Genomic DNA, 19,554 nt, shown 5'->3' with positions numbered 1-19,554 from the left:
ATATTGCCAAGGTATGTTCTAGCCACAAATCGCAGGACAAATCCAAACTGCCCTAACAGCTTACCGTCAATCATTGTCAATGTGATGGGGTCACCATTGACCAGAAACTTAACTGGACCAACCGCATAAAATACTGTAACTGCAAGAGCAGGTCAGAAGTTGGGAATTCTGTAGAAAACGTCTTGCCTACTTCCCATGGTAAAAATCTGGAGTGTGGTGGAATACTCCCCACTTGTTAAGATGAGTACAGCTCCAACATCACTCAAACTTGACATCAACCAGCATACAATTTTATTGGCATTCCATCCATTACCACAAGCATTCACTTCCTCCACCACTGATGTACAGTGGCAGGAGTGTGTCCCACTTGCAAGATATACTGCAGCAACTCGCCAAACCTCCGTTGATAGCACCTTTCAAACTGGTGACCTCAATGACCTGGCAGCAGCACTTGCAAGTCCCCTTCCAAGCCTCACCCATTCTTGGAAATATAGAATGGATCATTATCTTGGAACTCCCTCCGTAACAGCACTGTGTGTGTACCTATACTGCATAGACTGCTGGGATTCAAGAAAGTGTCACCACCTTCTTGAGGGCAATCAAGGATGAGCAATAAACTCTGCCTTTCCCAGCAAAGCTTGTGTCCTATGAATAAAGAAAAGGCAATGAAGGTTATTAGGGCTTTGCACTTCATGGATATCTACTCCTGCTCCTTTGGCTTCGCAGTCTGGAAGACTTGCTTTCCCCCTTCTGATTCAGGACTTCTCCATTCCTTGCTTCGTGCTGGCCTGCAGTGACACATCCAGATACCTTGGAGCTTTTTCTTTCCAGTCAGATTCTCTTAATTGCAATCTCTGGCACTTGCTGCAGTCCCCATGCACCACCCCTTTAAGAAGCATAGACTACCTTTAAGCATGCAGGGTAGCTTTGAATGACCACTCATGATGTGTGCCGCCCCCCCCCCCCCCCCCCCCCCCCCACCCAAAACCGGCCCCCGATGAGTGTAGCTCACATAGGCTGGACTCTGAGATCTTTCAAAGGATTTTGCAAAGCAAAATTGTGCATGTTCCTGAATTGCAATAAATGGGCACGGGCTAATCGCTTAGTATGATCCCTGCACTAATTTACAATGGGCTGTTCAATTTAACCTTTTAGGTTTAGCTGTGATTTGCTGGCAAATCTGCTAGCTGACCACTTTGGCTTGTTCGTCTGCTAGCAAACAGTTGATTAGGCAATACACATTTCTTCCCATTACCGGACGTGAATGAAAGCTTTAAGGGGCTTTTCGCCTTCATCCAATGTCGGTAAAAGCAAATTGTGAGTTTTTGTCAGACAATTAAAAAAACAAAACCTTTTAATTCAAAGCATTTTTTGAATACTTTCAGACTATTTGTATTGTATTTTCTACAAACGAGAATCATGTTCATGATGTGCTGAAAACTTTGCCCCAAGAGGCTTTGTATATACGCTGGTGTACTTCTACAGAAATTGCATGTTTTTGGTACTTCAAGTAAATAAGCAAGTGTGCAAGATGTATTTTAGAGTTGTGGAATGTTCACAGTTACTGATGTTGCTGAAAAGCAGAGCTGGGTTAAAATTGGGTCTGTTGGGTGTTGGAGGTTCGGGGACAGTATGAGAGTAATAATAATCTTTATTGTCACAAGTAGGTTTACATTAACACTGCAATAAAGTTACTGTGAAAAGCCCACATTTCCAGTGCACTTCTGTTATTGATATTTCCTTCTGCTGGCCGAGGCGTGCGAGCATGTCACCCTCCAACCTTCTTCACTTGTTGATGTGAGAATATCGAATGAGATTGAAAATAAGAGGGTAGGTAAAATCAAAGAATAAAATTATTTTCACAGATTGAAACAGCACAGACAAAGTTATTCAGCCCATCATACCCATGTGTTCTTGATGCAGAAGAGCCAGAAAGCAATTAGACAGTTTCTACATCACTTGAAACATTTCCAATTGGGTCTTTTTGCCTAATTTAGCACATTTAATAACATGAGATGTTACAGCAATACATAATCATTAACCTAACTTTAGTTTGAGGTCACAATCTGCAGAATGGAAAATTGCTGAAATGTTTCTCACTATGTGAATCTTTTCTGTCTGGCATTTGATAGATTATTCGAAGGGGAGCAAACTATTGCTTTATTGTAAACAGCTCACGTACATTCCTACTTTTCAAAGGAGCGAAGGATTGTAATTTGTGTCAAAATTAATTTATGTGAAAATGAGTTTTCTCTATTCAAGAATCTGAAAACCAAGACTTATTCCAGACTAGTGTGAAGACCTTTTTTGATAGTTTGCCAGCATTTCTGTCCTCCATTTATGTTTCATGTTGTTTTTTTAACCTTCTCACTCTAGATAATTTGGTCTTGGGTTTATAGATTAATCATATAAGCAACTCTACATAGGAATATAGGCTTTAGGAGCAGAAGTAGGCAATGCAGCCACTCGAGCCTGCTCTGCCATTCAATCAGATCATGGCTGATCACTTCCTGGTCTCATATACACCTCCCTACCTGGTCCCCATATCCATTTAACCTGTTTTTAAAATCAGAAATATAATCTTACTGCTAATGGTCTTGAGATACAGTCGCACATCAGATTTGAATTATCAAGTGAATTTATTGAACAATGGAGGAGCAATTAAATGAATAACATTAATATATGTATTTGTACTAGCAGTTGATATGTAAATCAACTTCAAGAGCAATGAGTAGTCATAATTTAAATACAAAGCTGTTATATACAATATTTTTTGTGTAATCTTTCCCTTTCCAACTGAACGAGGTAACCTACCTTTAAAGTTTCAACAACCTTGATGCAACTCAACAAGTTGAACAATTCAGCTCATGAAATTTCCTCTGAACACAATTTCTGTAACTTATTGAATTTAAATAAATGATAGCCACATGGGAAAGTGTCTGCCAGTCATACACCTGAGCAGATCACACAGCATGGAATGGTTTGGCTCCTCCCTCAAACTTTGGAGATAATTGCCACTCAGCATTGGAATCCAGAAAAGCTAGGGACATAATTCTGACTCTAGCTATTTTTAAAGTGCTCATCTCTTACGTTTAAGTTAAAGCAACACCTTCAAGAACTTTTTTTTTTGTGTTGCAGCATATAAATATATAGATAGTGGTGTACACAATTTGATAACGTATTGACAGTAAGCAAATGCAACTTCAAGATGTTCTCAGTCACAAGTTGTGCTACAAGCTGGTAGATTGTAAGTTCTACCCTTACATATCTGGTGACAATTGAGTGTTGCTCATTTTGCTCACCAAATGAAAGAAAATCTACTGTTGTGCAGGTCCACACATTGACAATTGGCAGAGTGCTGCATCTTAGAAGAAGAGAAAAGGATACTCCATCATTAAACTTTTTTTTGTTTGTAGACTTCACAATATTAGTCTGAGGAAAGTGACAAATTAAAGAACTTAGAAAGCCATTCATGGAATTTAATTGTCTTCTGTTTTTCTCCTCAGATCACACAGACAGAATGGTGTTGCTGTGCAAGGGCCTGCCATTAATGAAGAGAACACAGCGAATGGGGTGCTTGATGGTGCTCAGAGTAAACAGAAACATGCATCCAGGATACCTTCACACTCAGCAATATCTAGTGGAATAGGCAAGTACTAATAAAGTTTCATTGAGTTTTTAATCTTATGCAGACAGTGCTGGTAACTTTGCCAATTCATAGAATCACACAGTGCAGAAGAGGCCCTTCAGCCCATCGAATCTGCACCGACATGTGAAAAACACTTGATCAACCTACCGAATCCCATTTGCCAGCACTTGGCCCACATCCTTGAATGTTATGACCTGCAAAGTGAGGCAACCTGCCTCTACCACCCTCCCAGGCAGTGCATTGCAGACCGTCACCACCCTCTGGGTAAGTAGGTTTTTCCTCACATCACTTCCCTAAACCTTCTGCCCCTCACCTTGAACATGTGTGCATTCGCGACTGACCTTCAACTAAGGGGAACAGCTGCTCCCTATGCACCCTACCCGCGCCCTCAATCTTGTACACCTCGGTCAGGTCATCCCTCAGTCTTTTCTGCTCCACGAAAACAACCCAAGCCTACCCAACCTCTCTTCATAACTTAAATGTTTCATCCCAGGCAGCATCCTGTGCACCCCCTCCAGTGCAATCGCATCAGGCACCCTCTTCTTCCAAAGCAACCTTCTGTCCTCACCTTCTGTCTCCTCCAGCAAAGCCAATTTTGAATCCGCCTTATCAAATTACCATCCCTGATCAAACCTTGTCTCTCCAAGTGGAGATAAGATTCTCCCCTTCAGAATTTTCTCCAATAACACTGACTTGAAACTCACTGGTTTGTAATTCGCTGGCTTATCTTTACAACCCTTCTTAATTGCTGCTTTCTAAAGAAAATAATTTTCTTTGTTAAGTAAAGACGTAGGGCTGGATTCTCTGCCGGAATTTTGCCGGCAGCCTGGAGGGTTTCCCGACGGCGTGGGGCTGCCCCACAATGGGAAGCCCCATTGACCAGCTGGCGAACCGGAGCATCCCTCCGGTGGGGTGAACCTGAAATGTGGTGCGGCAGGGCGGAGAATCCAACCCGTAGTTCATGTTTATTCTTGAAATCTTTCATGAAAGCAGAACAGCTTTCTTACCGGCAAACGGGTATTTTTTTTCATGACCAAATTTTTTAACTGTTTACCTTCGGTTAATTTAATGCCTTACCCACTAAATGCATTTATTATTTTTCTTGGAACAACATCCACCCGATGCATTTGCAGTATCCTTTCCAAATTTATGGAATTTCTGAAGATTTGTTCCAGAAACTAGTTTTGGATGGGCTCTGAAAGTAAATCCAGAAAGTTTCTTGTTCCAGTCCTACTCTGCTCACCCCCGCCCCTTCCTTTTCCGGTCTTCCCTTCCAGAAAGTTTTTTTGTTTCAAATAATCAAATGAAGGAAACTTCTGCATTTTGTTGAATGCTCTTTTTGAGGCTATGGATATCCATTGTTATTTACTCGAATATCATTTTGGGTGGAACATGGGAAGCCCATGGGAAAACTAATTACCAATTAGTTTTTTCAGGAGAGGAGATGAGAGGTGATGTGCAACTGTCCGTTACCACTAACTTACCAACTAAATGCAACTGAAAAATAGTTTATCCCATTTTGACCAAATCTGTGTGAGCTGATTCTCATTAGACAATGGCACTTTTCGGAATTGGGAACATTCCACGTGTTCTTCACTTTAGTAATATAGTTCAAGTTTAAAATACATAATTAGACTTTAACAAGCATATCGTAGATTAATTTTTAAAATGGGTGCCGGTGAAACCAATGTTGTTCAACTTTATGTCCAATGGTTTTATTTTTATTGACAGTCTCAAAGCATTTGATTGTTTTTTTTAACCAGATTTGATAAGGGCTGTTTATGAACAGTTTTTGTTTTCTTTCAAAAATGCGTTTCCTCGAAACCACATTTGAAGCCATGGACTCTGTATAGTCGATTCAGCAAGTCAGAATAGTGTATTAGATTTTGTCTACCATCTTACAAGCAGGTATTTTTGGAAAGGAGCTTTGTTGGGGGAATCAGCCATCTGGAAATAAAGCAGTGGACTCTTATGTAAATGAAAGACTATTAACAATATTGGAATTGACCTGAGCTGTATGAACCTTGTTGGTAACCACTAATGTACTCGCATGTTTTATAATTTGATGATAGTCTGCCTCCTAAAATTAGTTTAGACTTTTCTTCTTTTTTTGTATACCTAGAGTACCCAATTCATTTTTTCCCAATTAAGGGGCAATTTAGATGGCAAATCCACCTACCCTGCCCACCTTTGAGTTGTGGGGCGAAACCCACGCAAACACGGGGAGAATGTGCAAACTCCACGTGGACAGTGACCCAGAGCCGGGATCGAACCTGGGACCTCGGTGCCGTGAGGCAGAGTGCTAACCACTGTGCCACCGTGCTGCCCAAGCAGTTTAGATTTGAGCTCTTGAGTACTTGTCCAATTATGTTTTAACTATTTCCGGTAGATTTTCTTAATCATCTCTCAATATCGATTATACTGGGGTTTAAAATTCTGAACTCTGATCTGATATTTATTAAAGTACATAGAAGCAAGCCAAAAGTAGTACTTAAAATAACAGGAATCTAAATGTTAGAAGAGGATTGCGCCTTACATTATATGAATGAATGGTTGCAAAAGTACCGTGAATAACCAGCTACATTTCTTTTTGTAAAAATTGCTTATTCAACAGGGAAGCTTCAAACTCATTTTTTTCAAAGTGCATTGTTGCTTTTTGTTGCCTTATCAAAACTGATATTAATATTATAGTGAATTTACTAATAATGGTAGGAAGGAGTAATTAATAAATAAATCTTAACAATGCTGAACTTAACACTTACTGCTGCAAGTAACATTGCTTTAATTATCGGGAGTGATTAGACAGTATAATTTCTGCACTGCAGGTTTTTCTTTCTTTAATGGGGTGTGGGTGTCACTGGCAAGTCCAGCTCTAATGGTCCTTGAACTGAGTGATTTGCAAGGCTATTTCATAGGGCAGTTAAGAATCATTGCTGTGGGTCTTGAGTCACATGTAGGCCTTGAGGATGGCAGAATTAGTGAACCAGATGGGTGTTTACAACAATCAATGAAAGTTTTACGGTCAGCATTGCTGAGACTAGCTTTCAATTCCACATTTCTTAGTTGAATTCAAATTCCACCAGCTCCCCTGGTGGGATTTGAACCTATGTCCTGAGAGCATTAGCCTGGTCCAATGATATAACCGCCATTTTCCCCTTTTATTATGGACTGAACTGTTGGTGGTAAGGCTAAGGTTTTATTTGAATAATCATCCAATGTGAGTTTATTTTCATTCAATTTCAGAAAATGGAGAGACTGCTTCAAATGAAAGTGACAGTGAAAACTGGAGTAATGGTTTAAGCCCTGCCTCTCCACCCGATGTAACACTTCCATCAGCCTCAGGCACCAGCCCTTCGACCACTGATACTGCAAGTCCCGTCAGTTCACCTGCGGTCGGGGAGATATCAGAAGCAGCTCCTGCCTTGCCGGAACCGTCTCAGACTTTAGTCCAAAACCTGGAAGCACTGCCTACTGGGTAAGGATGTCGGAAAATTTTTTTTATTAAGCCAGCTTTCACACTTTACCATTCACTGGGAAATAAACAGCCTGTCTATTAATAGGGTTTGGTCAGTGAATGGAAAAATGTCAGCAGTCATGTTATACTTAGCCAATGGGTGATAAAAGTACTACAGTATTACTCAGAGGATATGAGGAATTTTAACCAGTTAGATGGTGAATACTGCATTGTACTGTGACAGAGAAGCAGGTCTCTTGAGTAAACAGTCTGTTCACTTTGTTGATTTGGTACTTCATTTTTTTTTATGCACTAGAATTTTGCTAAATTGACTCTCAGGACTTGGGCTTCGCTTGTGAGGTCATAATTTATTATCCATCATTGGTTGCTCTGAGATGGTAGTCTTGGTTTTCTCAAACTGCTCCTGTGGAAGAGTTTGATAAAACTGGGTGACTTGCTGAGCCACTTCAGAGAATAGTTAAGAGTCAACCACATTGATGTGGGATTAGAGTCACCTATAAACCAGACTGGATAAGGATTCAGGTCTCTTTCCCTGAAGAATATCAGTGAACAAGTTAGGTTTTTCAAACAATACAACAGCTTTGTGGGCCAGAGCCCCACCGTGGTGTGTCTCCCACCAGTGGATGCAAGGAGCCATTTAAATTCCTGTTTACTTCAGCTGCAATTAAATATCCCATCAGACGGGTGGGGACATATAATTCTGGCCAGGATCTTTTACTGATACCCAGTATATATTTACAGATATAAAACATTCATCCGTATAAGTTCCTTAAAGTATTACCAGTAATATTCCATAGAGGAAATTATCTTACCTTTTTAACCCAATATTGTTCCCTCTGTTATTTACTAAATTTAAACAGCTCCCTTTGGCTAGAAATGTGGAGAGGTAGCTTGTGAGCACGTAAATGGTAAAACGGTGGTCAAAAGAAGTGTGGAGCCAGGGCGGCATGGTGGCACAGTGGTGAGTACTGCTGCCGCAATGCGCCGAGGACCGGGTTCAATCCCTGCCCCGGGTCACTGTCCATGTGGTGTTTTCATGTTCCCCCCGTGTCTGCGTGGGCCTCACCCCAAAACCCAAAAGACGCGCAGGGTAGTGCTAATGCTAAATTGCCCCTTCATTTGAAAAAAGTAATTGGGTACTCTAAATTTATTTTAAAAAAGCAATGTGGGGCCAAATTGGGACCATAAAGGAGATCATCATATGGAGGCTGATGTCAGGATACCGGACCAGACACAAATATTTGTTAGGATACCGGACAAGAACACCAAATAATTTTGTCAAATTTGTAAAACTGTGAGCAAAAGATACTTCACCCCAGGAGTGATGACGCTGACCAACAGGTAAAAAAACTTTAATTTAAACACAGAATTAACCAAATTAACATCAAAGAAAATAGAGTTGTAATTGTCAGTTAAACAGTTCTTAAACACAAGGAAAAACCTCAAAGTACTGTCTATACCTGCTATTAACTCCAATTAAGCAACCAAATACAGTTCAAATGCCACTTCTTAATAAAGTTAACAGATAGATTATGTGCTTAGTTGTGTCGAGACATTTGGAGAGAGAGAGAGAGAGAGACCCTTTAAGGAGCAGCAGCATTTGGAAAAACTGCTGTTCAACGTAACATCCTTCTGTCTTGTCAAACTCAAATCCTATGGTAAACTGCAAAACTACAGATAGACCTGGTTCCACTCATTAATGACATCATCTATATCCCACTAAGAAGTCACATGACCTGCTTAGCTAGGACTAAATCCTTTTTTTTTCATTATAAATTTAGAGTACCCAATTATTTTCTTTCAGTTAAAGGGCAATTTAGTGTGGCCAATCCATCTACCCTGCACATCTTTGGGCTGTGGGGATGAAACTCACGCAGACACAGGGAAAATAATAATAATAATCTTTATTGTCACAAGTAGGTTTACATTAACACTGTGTAATGAAGTAATAAACACAGCCCAGTCCATCACGTGAACCTGCTTCCCATCCATTGACTCAATCTACACTTCCCGCTGCCTGGGGAAAGCGGGCAGCATAATCAAAGATCCCTCCCACTCGGCTTACTTACTCTTCCAACTTCTTCCATCAGGCAGGAGATATAAAAGTCTGAGAACACGCACGAACAGACTCAAAAACAGTTTTCCCCCGCTGTTACCAGACTCCTAAATGACTCTCTTATGGACTGACATCATTAACACTACACCTCTGTATACTTCACCCGATGCCGGTGTTTATGCAATTATATTGTGTATCTTGTGTTGCCCTATTATGTATTTTCTTTCATTTCCTTTTCTTTCCATGTACTTAATGATCTGCAGAGCTGCTCGCAGAAAAATACTTTTCACTGTACCTCCGTACACATGACAATAAACAAAATTCAAATCCAAGTTAGTGTGAAAAGCCCCTAGTCGCCACATTGCAGTGCCTGTTTGGGTACACAGAGGGAGAATTCAGAATGCCCAAATTATCTAATAGCACATCTTTCGGGACTTGTGGGAGGAAACCGGAGCACCCGGACGAAACCCGTGCAGACTCCGCACAGACTCCGCACAGGCAGTGACCCAAGCCGGGATTCGAACCTGGGAACGCTGTGAAGCCACAGTGCTAACCACTATGCTACCGTGCTGCCTTTGAGAAGTACTTGATGTTTCTGCCCTGCAAACTCCACACAGTGACCCGGGGCCGGTATCAAACCCGGGTCCTCAGCATTATAGGCAGCAGTGCTAACCACTGCGCCACCATGCCGCCCTAGCTAGGACTAAATACAACCCCTCATAATTGACCTATTCTCCAGGGACTCTCCAGCAATCATGCCAATATCCCATTAGCCCTTGATCTGTAACCAAGCAAGTCGTTGGACTAAATCATGACCTCACCTTTTATGGCTTAATTACAGCTATAGCAGGCAAACAGTCTGGATACATTAACCTAGGTTGTTTAATAATATTAATAATATGGTACAATCTTAAAGGGGCTTCAGGAACAGAGAGACCTGGCCATGAATGTACACAAGTTTTTGAAGATAACAGGACAAGTTGAAAAAGCTGTTAAAACGGCACATAATCCTCAGCTTTTAAGTAGAGGCATACAAAAGGAGGTAGTTATGCTCAACCTTTATAAAACATCAGTTTGGCCTCAGCTGCAGTGACTGGCATTGTGGAGGCTTTGGGAGGAGGAACGGTGTCTTTGAGAGAAGACGACATGCTCCTGTTCCATGGAGCCACTGCCACTCACCCTCAGCGCCTCAGCAACTCTCGTAATATTTTGGAGGACAAATTGCTGCGCTGATGTGTCACCCTGTGAAACCCTTTTGGACACTGATACCCACAGCCTGACGGCGCTCAGGGACCCGGGTTCGGTCCCGGCCCTGGGTCACTGTTCATGTGGAGTTTGAATATTCTCCCCATGTCTGCGTGGGTCTCACCCCCACAACCCAAAGATGTGCAGGGTAGGTGGATTGGCCATGCTAAATTGCCCCTTAATTAGAAAAAAAAAAGAATTGGGTACTCTAAATTTATTTTTTTAAAATAAGTTAGACTGTTTCTTTCGGTACAGAGAACTTGCAACTATTATAACAAGTGCCTTTTCAGACAAATACTATCACATCCATTTAAGTGTTTCTCAGGAAAAATGTGAAAGGTTCCAGTGAAAGGACAGTAAAATGAGATTTAATTGGTAGCTCCAGTTGAAGTGCTACCATAATTTGGATAAAATTGTAACATTTTACTTGACATGAACCAATTTGCTCGCAGAATAAAATCCCCAGATTCTCATACTAAATCCATAGTTATGATCAAGCTTTACAAACATGAGCACAGTGGGACTAAAATCTGGTATTGATAGCAGATTTTTAAAAACATTCATTTATGGGATGTGGGCATCGCTGGTTAGGCCAGCGTTTATTGCCGATCACTAGTTGCCTTTCAGAAGGGGGTCGTCAGCTGCCTTCTTGAACTGCTGCAGTCCCTGAGGTGTAGGTCCTTTTTTGTGTTTTCGTATCGGTTGAATACAACTGAGTGGCTTGCTAGGCCATTTCGGAGGGCATTTAAGAGTCAACCACAAATCCCAACTAATAATTTGGAGAAGACTACCTTCAAAGGGGAAAGCCTTACTTGTTTTGGCTTGAAAGAGTGTTTCCTCACGGTTGAATACTTCATGTCAGAAACAAGAAATACAGACTTGCATTTAGACTCCTCCATAGAGCATCCCAAAGCGATTTTCAGCCAGTAAAGTATGTTTGAAGTGTAGACACCATTGTAAAGTAGGGAATCTACATTACCTTGCAGACTGCAGGCTCCCACACACAATAGTGTGCTTATAACCAAATAATTTGTTTCAGTAATGTTGATTGATATTGATAAATATTGGCCAGAACACCAGAGATAGCTCCCCTGCTCTTTTTAAAAATAATGCCACAGGATATTTTACATCCGCCTGTGCGGGTGACACTTGTTTTAACGCCTCATCTGAAAGATGGCACCTCTGGCAGTGCAGCACTTAGGTGGATCGGCCCTGCTAAATTGCCCTTCTGTTAGGTGGGGTTACAGGGATGTGAGCTTAAGTAGGGTGCTCTTTCCAAGGGTTGGTGCAGGCTCAATGGATCGAATGGCCTCCTTCTGCACTGTAAATTCTATGATAAGCAAAGGTGCTACCAACTGAGCCATGGTTGACACTTATGCAATGATTATTATAAAGACAACACCTGCAATATCTCTTACAACTGGTGGCCATAGCAACATAAACCTGGTTCTTGTTTTAGATTGCTGGGGAGAATTTTTTCACTAAAATTTCCTCTCAGCCATCAATTTATTTAAAATAATTTGAGCGTATCCAATTTTTTTTCCAATTAAAGGGTAATTTAGTGTGGCCAATTCACCTACCCTGCACATATTTGGATTGTGGGGGTGAGATCTAGCAGACACAGAGAGAATGTGCAAACTCCACACAGTGACCTGGGGCCAGGATCGAATCAGGGTCCTCAGCGCCGTGAGAGAGCAGTGCTAACCACTGCGCCACCGTGCCGCCCCGTCTCTGCCACCCATTTCACTCTGCTTTGGTGACATTCTGTGCTGTGGCAGCACATTGCATCATGGCCATCGTAGATGATTGGATCAGTTACCTTACGGACTTCTAACGTCACATTTTGCTATTGTATCCCTGAGCTTCTTCCTTGTTCTTAGTTCACAGTGAGACCAGCAGTACAATTTAAAAATAAATGCGTGATTGTGATATGTGGCTCCCACTCTATAGCCAGAGTGTTAAGAAAGAATGAGGAGTCCAGACTAGTAGAAATTCTTCTACGTTTTTGTTAGCCGAGGCCCTGCCAATAAAACAGTGAAAAAAGCCATGGGGGTTGCTTTAGTGCAGTAACTACCACTGTGCTAAATGGACCAGAACATTGTGGTGTTGCAGCGGCTAGAAAATACATCAATTGTAAACAGGAAAAAGAACAAATTAGTGACCACATTCTTCAAGTGCTTCTCAGACAATTTCTTTTTCTAAAACTAGAAACAAATAACTCTCTTTAAAGCCAATTCTTATGATCGACCTTAATTAAAGCTTTTAATTGTTTTTATGGGAATAAAGTCTGAGATTGTTAGAATAGGAAAGCACAACAATCATTGTTATGTACCTAGTAAAACTGGTATTTGTGTTAGTAAGGGCTTTTTAGCAATTCACTGCACTGTTAGAGCTATGTTGAGTTCAAAAGGGTGCTTATAATACGTCTGTCAGGAAATTCTAAATTATTAAGACACAAAACTTGTTTATTTAATTATGAAATCATTATTCGAAAGCCAAAATAGGCTTACATAGTAGTTACAGATCACCCCTGTTTAAAAATCAATGTTTCTTTATGTGCTGTGTGCTGTTTCCTTGGTTGTCGACTTGCTGGTGGATACTGCAAACCTCAATTCTGCAATTAGTCTCAAATGGATCTTTATTCGTTCACTTGTAGAGCTGATTCTGCCTTCACCATTATGAAGCCTAGCAAATAGTTCTTTATTTTCTGTCTCTGTAAACTGTAATTTTAATCTGTGCCAGTTTTCATTTACTGAGAGTCTCAGTTGTGAGGTTTTGTACGCATTTGGATACTTTCTTGGGCGACTCGATGAATGTTTCTAAAGGTGAATTAATTTGATGAACTTTCCACCTTCGTCTTGTATCGGTAAAAGCTGCTGAAGCATCTAGTTTTCTTATTTTAGATTTTTAACCATGAAGTTATATAGATTCTCAATTATGCATCCAACTAAAGCCATCTATTAAGTTCAGCTGATCCAAAATGTCGCCTGTGTTCTCGCTCGCACCAACTTCTGTTCACTCATTAGTTCTGGGCTCACTGAGCTACAATGGCGTCTGGTCCATCAAAGCCTCAATTTTAATATTCTTATCCTTGTGTTCAAATCCCTGTATGCTCCCACTCCTCCCTATCTCCATAATCTACTTCAGCCTTTAACCTGAGTTCTGTGCTCTTGAGGCTCTCTATCCTTACTTCCAATGTCCATCGTTGGCAGCCATATCTTCAGCCGTCTTTGTTCTGAGCTGTGGAATTTGCATCTTAAATCGCTCTGACTTTCCACTTTTATCTCAACTTTATCTTTTTGACCAGGCTTGGGGCACCTGGCCTGGTGTCTTATATTTGAACTTGTTGATCATTATTATACTCCTGTGCAGTTCCTTGGGATGTTTTATTACATTAAAGGTGCTATATAAATACAGGATGTTGGTGTTAATGATGCATGCTATGCCACTTGTATCGGAGATCAGTGGTTATTAGTGTCAGGATCCTGAGTGGTGAAACCATTTATCCAATGTAGATTGTATAAATTGACCTGATGTATAAAGATGACCCAATTTCTTAGGGGCAAAGTTCATGTATACACCAGTCTCCCCATTCAACTATGAAATGTTTACCTTGCATTAGTAGTAAGCCTCAATTTTTTGTCACAGAAATACATGTTTTACTTAGCTTAACTGGAAGTCAGTACATGGAATCACGCTGCAATATGGACTGTGTTGCAAAGACGATGCTTGAGAGCCACAAACAGAAATGGGGCCTCCAGCAAAAGGAATGAAGTATGAAACTGCTTTCGAACTAAACGTTCGAACAGTTGTTAACTCTTCAAATAAACACTGCAGCGAGGAAATTTGATGTTTGTAGAAAAGAGCAATAATGGGGGGGGGGGGGGGGGGGGGGACAAGACCCTATCCTGTAGAAGATGTCCAAGACTAATTGCACCATCAGAACGTGGACTAGCCACTGGTCTGATCTTGAGAAGTATGTATTGGAACAGACCTTCAAAATCTGCAGAGTATATTGTCACCAGAAATGCAATGTGTAGCCTTAAATGGGCCAAATCAAATCCCGAGTCCAACAAAGATTTCAGAGTAGCAGCAATTGGGTGTTGCCATTTTATTGAATGATACAATCTGCAACAGAAGACCAGGATCGCTCAGATACTGCAAAGAAAACCTGATGACAAAGTTACCAGTTTCCAACGGTTTATCATCAGACAGTGGCAAAAATATGAGTACCCATTTAGTCACATCAGCAACATGGATGAAGCGACCATGAATTTCGATTTGTCCAGCAGCTAAATGTGGAGAGGTTTGAGAACAGTTCTGATGAAAATCCAGTTCACTGTTGGAGCTTTTGTGCATATCCATGATAGCGGTTGGAAGGATAAGGATGAGGTGAAATTATGGATTAATGATGTGTGGATAAACATCCTCACTGGTCTGTGTAAAGAATGCAACTTAGTAGTGTGCTTCATTTCAGATCTTATTTTAACTACATAGATCAAGAAATGCCTGTGAAGAAATAACACCCATTTTCAGTTATATCGGGGGTCTGATGCCTGTTGTTCAGTGTTTGGATGTGTACCTCAACAAGCCGCTCAAGGATCATATTCAAATGGAATAGATGAATGGTTGATGGAGAAAAACACCTAAATATGTGATGTACCATCGATTGCACGCGAGGCGAGTGATTTACCAAAGTCTGGCTTTAATTAACTAGAACACAGCTCTACGATCGTCTACAGTGGAAAGGGACGATCGTCAGGCGTCTGAGCATTTATACCTCGTTAATAGAGGCGTGGTTAACTCAGCCTCTCGGCCAATCGGTCGAGAGGCACATGACCGACCAGGGCCAATGGTAAGTCGACGTTCTGGCCCAATGGCAGACGAGTATGCAGATCATATCATCACAATATGTATGTTGCTCCACTTGAAGTTTTGTGTGGGTTCATTATCAATCATGGGATACTATTAGTGCACAAAGCCTCGAAAGATAATTCACAGAATGTGAAATATCCAATTCAATGGATGGAGAGGAAGATGATTTCTTGCAAAGGGTTGATCCTGAAATCGAAAGTGACAAATTTGATCCAGAATGAGATCTTTATGATGGTGCCATAGCCAAAATCACGCAATGAATTGGATGATCTCTTTGCATTGGATACCGAACATGATGAATTTGACAGTTTTAAAGCACCATGATAGTGGTTTTAAGTATCTTTGTAGAATTAATTTGCATGCAGACACACACACCCACACACCCACACACGTTTCAGTTCACATTGTACACATGATGTATAAGTCGACTCCCTTTCTAGAAACATTTTTGGAGGCTGTGATCTACAATAATTGATGGATTTTTAGTAGTGATTTTTCCCCACAGATTTGCTGTCAATGACAGCCCAACTATGACAACAGCAGCTTCTGCTAAATAAGATGCTTCTTCTGCCTCCCGGGGCACTGGAAACTGGCTAAAGATTGATTTTCTTTACCTGTGCCTTGACTGTACCATCTTTCTGTGCATCGTCTTTCCTTGTGCATTTTGCATTTTCTATCTGTTCCTCCTGCACTGTGAAATCTATCCTAAAATTTAATAAGATAATTCAGCAAGGGCCAAATGCCTCAGGCAATATCAAAACAATGCAAAATAAAGCTGTGGCTTGGTGGTAGCACACTTGCCTCTGAATCAGAAGATTGTAGGTTCAAATCCCACTCCAGAGACTTGAGCACAAACGCCTTGACTGACACTCCAGTGCAATGCTAAGATATCATCTTTTGGATGAGATATTAAAGTCAAGCCTGCACTCTCAGGTAGGCATCAAAGTTACCACAGCACTATTTTGAAGAAGAACAGGAGTTATCCCCAGTGCCCTGCCCAACATTTACCCTTAAACTAACATTACTAAACAGATTGTCTGGTCATTATCACATTGCTTTTTGTGGGAGCTTGCTGTGCTCAAGTTAGCTGCCACATTTTCAACATTGCAGCAGGAACTACACTTCCAAAATACTTCATTGGCTGCAAAGTATTTTGGGACATCCTGAGGTTGTGAAAGGTGCTGTATAAATGGAAGTCTATTTTCAATAGTTCCCTATGCTTAGTCTGACTCTTGCACTTACAAAGCTTCCTTTAGATTACTTACCATGTAATGGAGAGTGGTGTTTAGACCAGAGGAGTTTTGCATAGGAAAAGTCTTTGTGCTAAGTTTTCAATGAAAAATAGTACCTTTTGTGAGAAGCTTTAATTATGTTGAAAACAAACCACAACTTGTGCCATTTCTAGCCCTTGATCTCAAGCAAATGGTCCTCAAAATCTGGCATTTCAGTTCAACTTGTGCATATATTTCATAGTTGCTGGTTTATCCTTTACGAACATCATCACAGAATTGGAACAGTGCATAAGGAGGCCATTTGGCCTGTTCAGTCTACACTAGGTCTCCAAATAAGCAATTCACCTAGTGACTTCTCCCCATAACTATGCACATTCTTCCTTATCAGATAACAGTCTAGTTATCTTTGAATACCTCAGTTAAACCTACCCTTTACCACACTCTCAGGCAGTGCATTCCAGACTCCAATCACTTGCTGCATGACAACATTTTTCCTCATGTTACTTTTGTTTCTTTTGACAATGACATTATGACTGTTCCCTCTCTGTCTCAATCCTTTCATGAGTGGGAACAGTTTTTCCTTATCTACACTGTCCAGACCCCTCAAGATTTTGAATACCTTTATCAAATCTCCCCACACCCCTTTCTATGGAAAATTGTCCCAACTTCTCCAATCTATTTTCATAACAGACTTTCCTCATCCCTGGAACCATTCTTGTGAATCTTTGCTGCATTCCAATGCCGTCACATCCTTCCTAAAATACAGTGCCCATAAGTGGACGCAATACTCCAGCTGAGGCTGAACGAGTGTCTTATACAAGTTCAGCATTATCTCCTTCCTCTTGTACTCTATGCCCCAATTAATAAAGGATACTGAATGCTTTATTAACTGCTCTGTCAACCTAACCTATCACCTCAATGACTTATGCACATATATATCCAAGTACCTTTGCTTCTGCACCCCCTTCAGAGTTTTATATTGTCCTTTATGTTCTTCCTTCCAAAATGAATAACTTCACATTTCTCGACATTGAACTTCATCCACTATGTGGGTGTCCATTCCACTAACTTGTCTTTGTCCATCTGAAGTTCTATACCACATTCCTCACTGTTCATAATGTTTCCAAGTTTTGTATCATCTGTGAATATTGAAATTGTGCCTTGTGTACCAAGATCTAGGCCATTAATACATATCAGGAAGATCAGGGCAGCATGGTAGCATTGTGGATAGCACAATTGCTTCACAGCTCCAGGGTCCCAGGTTCGATTCCCGGCTTGGGTCACTGTCTGTGCGAAGTCTGCACATTCTCCCCATGTGTGCGTGGGTTTCCTCCGGGTGCTCCGGTTTCCTCCCACAGTCCAAAGATGTGCAGGTTAGGTGGATTGGCCATGCTAAATTGCCCTTAGTGTCCAAAATTGCCCTTAGTGTTGGGTGGGGTTGCTAGGTTATGGGGATAGGGTGGAGGTGTGGACCTTGGGTTGGGTGCTCTTTCCAAGAGCCGGTGCAGACTCGATGGGCCGAATGGCCTCCTTCTGCACTGTAAATTCTATATAATCTATATCAACACTGATCTGTGGAGAACATTATAAACCTTCCTCCAGCCCGAAAAACATCCATTGACCTCTCTGTTTTGTGTTACTCACCCAATTTTGTCTCCATGTTGCAACTGAACCTTTTATTCCATCAGCTCTATCTTTCCTCACAAGTCTGTTGCACAGCACTGTATTAGCCTTTTAAAAATCCATGTACCATATTGTTACGACCTCCTGGGCTAGAGTGCAATCAATTCCAGCCCACTTGACCCTATACACACAAACACATGGCAGACAAGCAAACACAGAGGGGAAAAGCGCGGTGTAAAAATAATGATAAAAATATGAGTCTTTGTTTCAGATGATTGTCTTCGAGCACACCTTCCTTCAGTCGAAGCTTTCAGTTTGAGGCTTCTGCATTCAGTCTGCAATAGTTTTTATCCAGGTTCTCTGTAGGTTTAGAAATACAGCAGCTCTGCAGCTTTTCTGGAGAAAGAGAGATCAAGAGACACACAGCTTCTTGGTTAAGCGTCCAGGATCCGACTGTCTTTTCCTTGGTCCTCTGAAAACCGTCCCACTCAGGTAGGACCCAATCACCGCCTGTTGTCTGGCAGAATACAGCTTTTTGACAATCCATCGGCCACCAGCCAACCAATCAAACCAAATTCCTCCAATCTCTCGAATGTTCAAAAGCTAGAACAGTGTACTATTTTGTAATTTTTAGGTTCCTCACTTCCTCTGCTCGACTGAAAGGTATATGTCCATTAAACATCCATGGACCAAAAATGATAACAGCAAAATAAAAGATTTGGGAAATAAGAGAATCAAAAGAAGAGCCCTTACAGCATCAACAACATTGCCCTCATCAACCCTCACAGTTACCTCTTCAAAAAATTCCAGCAAGTTAGTCAAACGTGGTTTTCTTCTTGATTCCCCCATTTTTGTCCACGTGACCATTAGTTTTGGCCAGAATTATTGATTCTGGAAGCTTCCTCACCATCAAAGTAAAACTGTCTGGCCTATATTTGCTGGGTGTATTTTATACCCTATTTTTTTGAACTAGCATTTAACATTTGTACTTCTCCAGTCCTCTGGCATCACTCATGAGACAAAGGAAGACTGGAAAATTATGGCCAGTGTTTCTGCAATTCCCTTAGTATCCTTGGATGCATCTTTTTTTTTATTCGTTTGTGGGACGTGGGTTTCGCAGGCTGTGCCAGCATTTATTGCCCATCACTAATTGCCCTAGAGGGGGCAGTTAAGAGTCAATCCATTGCTGTGGGTCTGGAGTCACTGTCAGCCAGACCAGTTAAGGACGTCAGATTTCCTTCCCTAATGGACGTAGTGAACCAGATGGGTTCACTATCCGGTCCGGGTCCTTTATGAGCTTTAAGTACAGACAGTCTATCGGAATACCTCCTCATCAATCTTACATCCTTCTGGTGTGCTAATTATCTCCTCTTTTAACTGTGGCTTGGATAGCATCTTC

The 19,554-nt window shown here is 41.2% G+C and overlaps 1 protein-coding gene across 2 annotated transcripts in view; it reads left to right on the top strand.

Annotated features, from left to right (window-relative positions):
• Positions 1-19,554, top strand: part of wwp2 (WW domain containing E3 ubiquitin protein ligase 2) — a 260,110-nt gene that overhangs the window by 150,475 nt on the left and 90,081 nt on the right. For both annotated transcript variants that reach the window (XM_038806387.1, XM_038806386.1), the window contains exons 7-8: positions 3,507-3,649; positions 6,893-7,124. In XM_038806387.1, the coding sequence (XP_038662315.1) occupies positions 3,507-3,649; positions 6,893-7,124 (375 nt within the window). The remainder of the gene's footprint in view (positions 1-3,506; positions 3,650-6,892; positions 7,125-19,554) is intronic.

The sequence above is a fragment of the Scyliorhinus canicula genome, chromosome 9 (assembly GCF_902713615.1).
Source record: "Scyliorhinus canicula chromosome 9, sScyCan1.1, whole genome shotgun sequence".
NCBI lineage: Eukaryota > Metazoa > Chordata > Chondrichthyes > Carcharhiniformes > Scyliorhinidae > Scyliorhinus > Scyliorhinus canicula.
The sequence above is the reverse complement of the archived record's forward strand: the minus strand, read 5'-3'. Positions and strand labels throughout refer to the sequence as shown.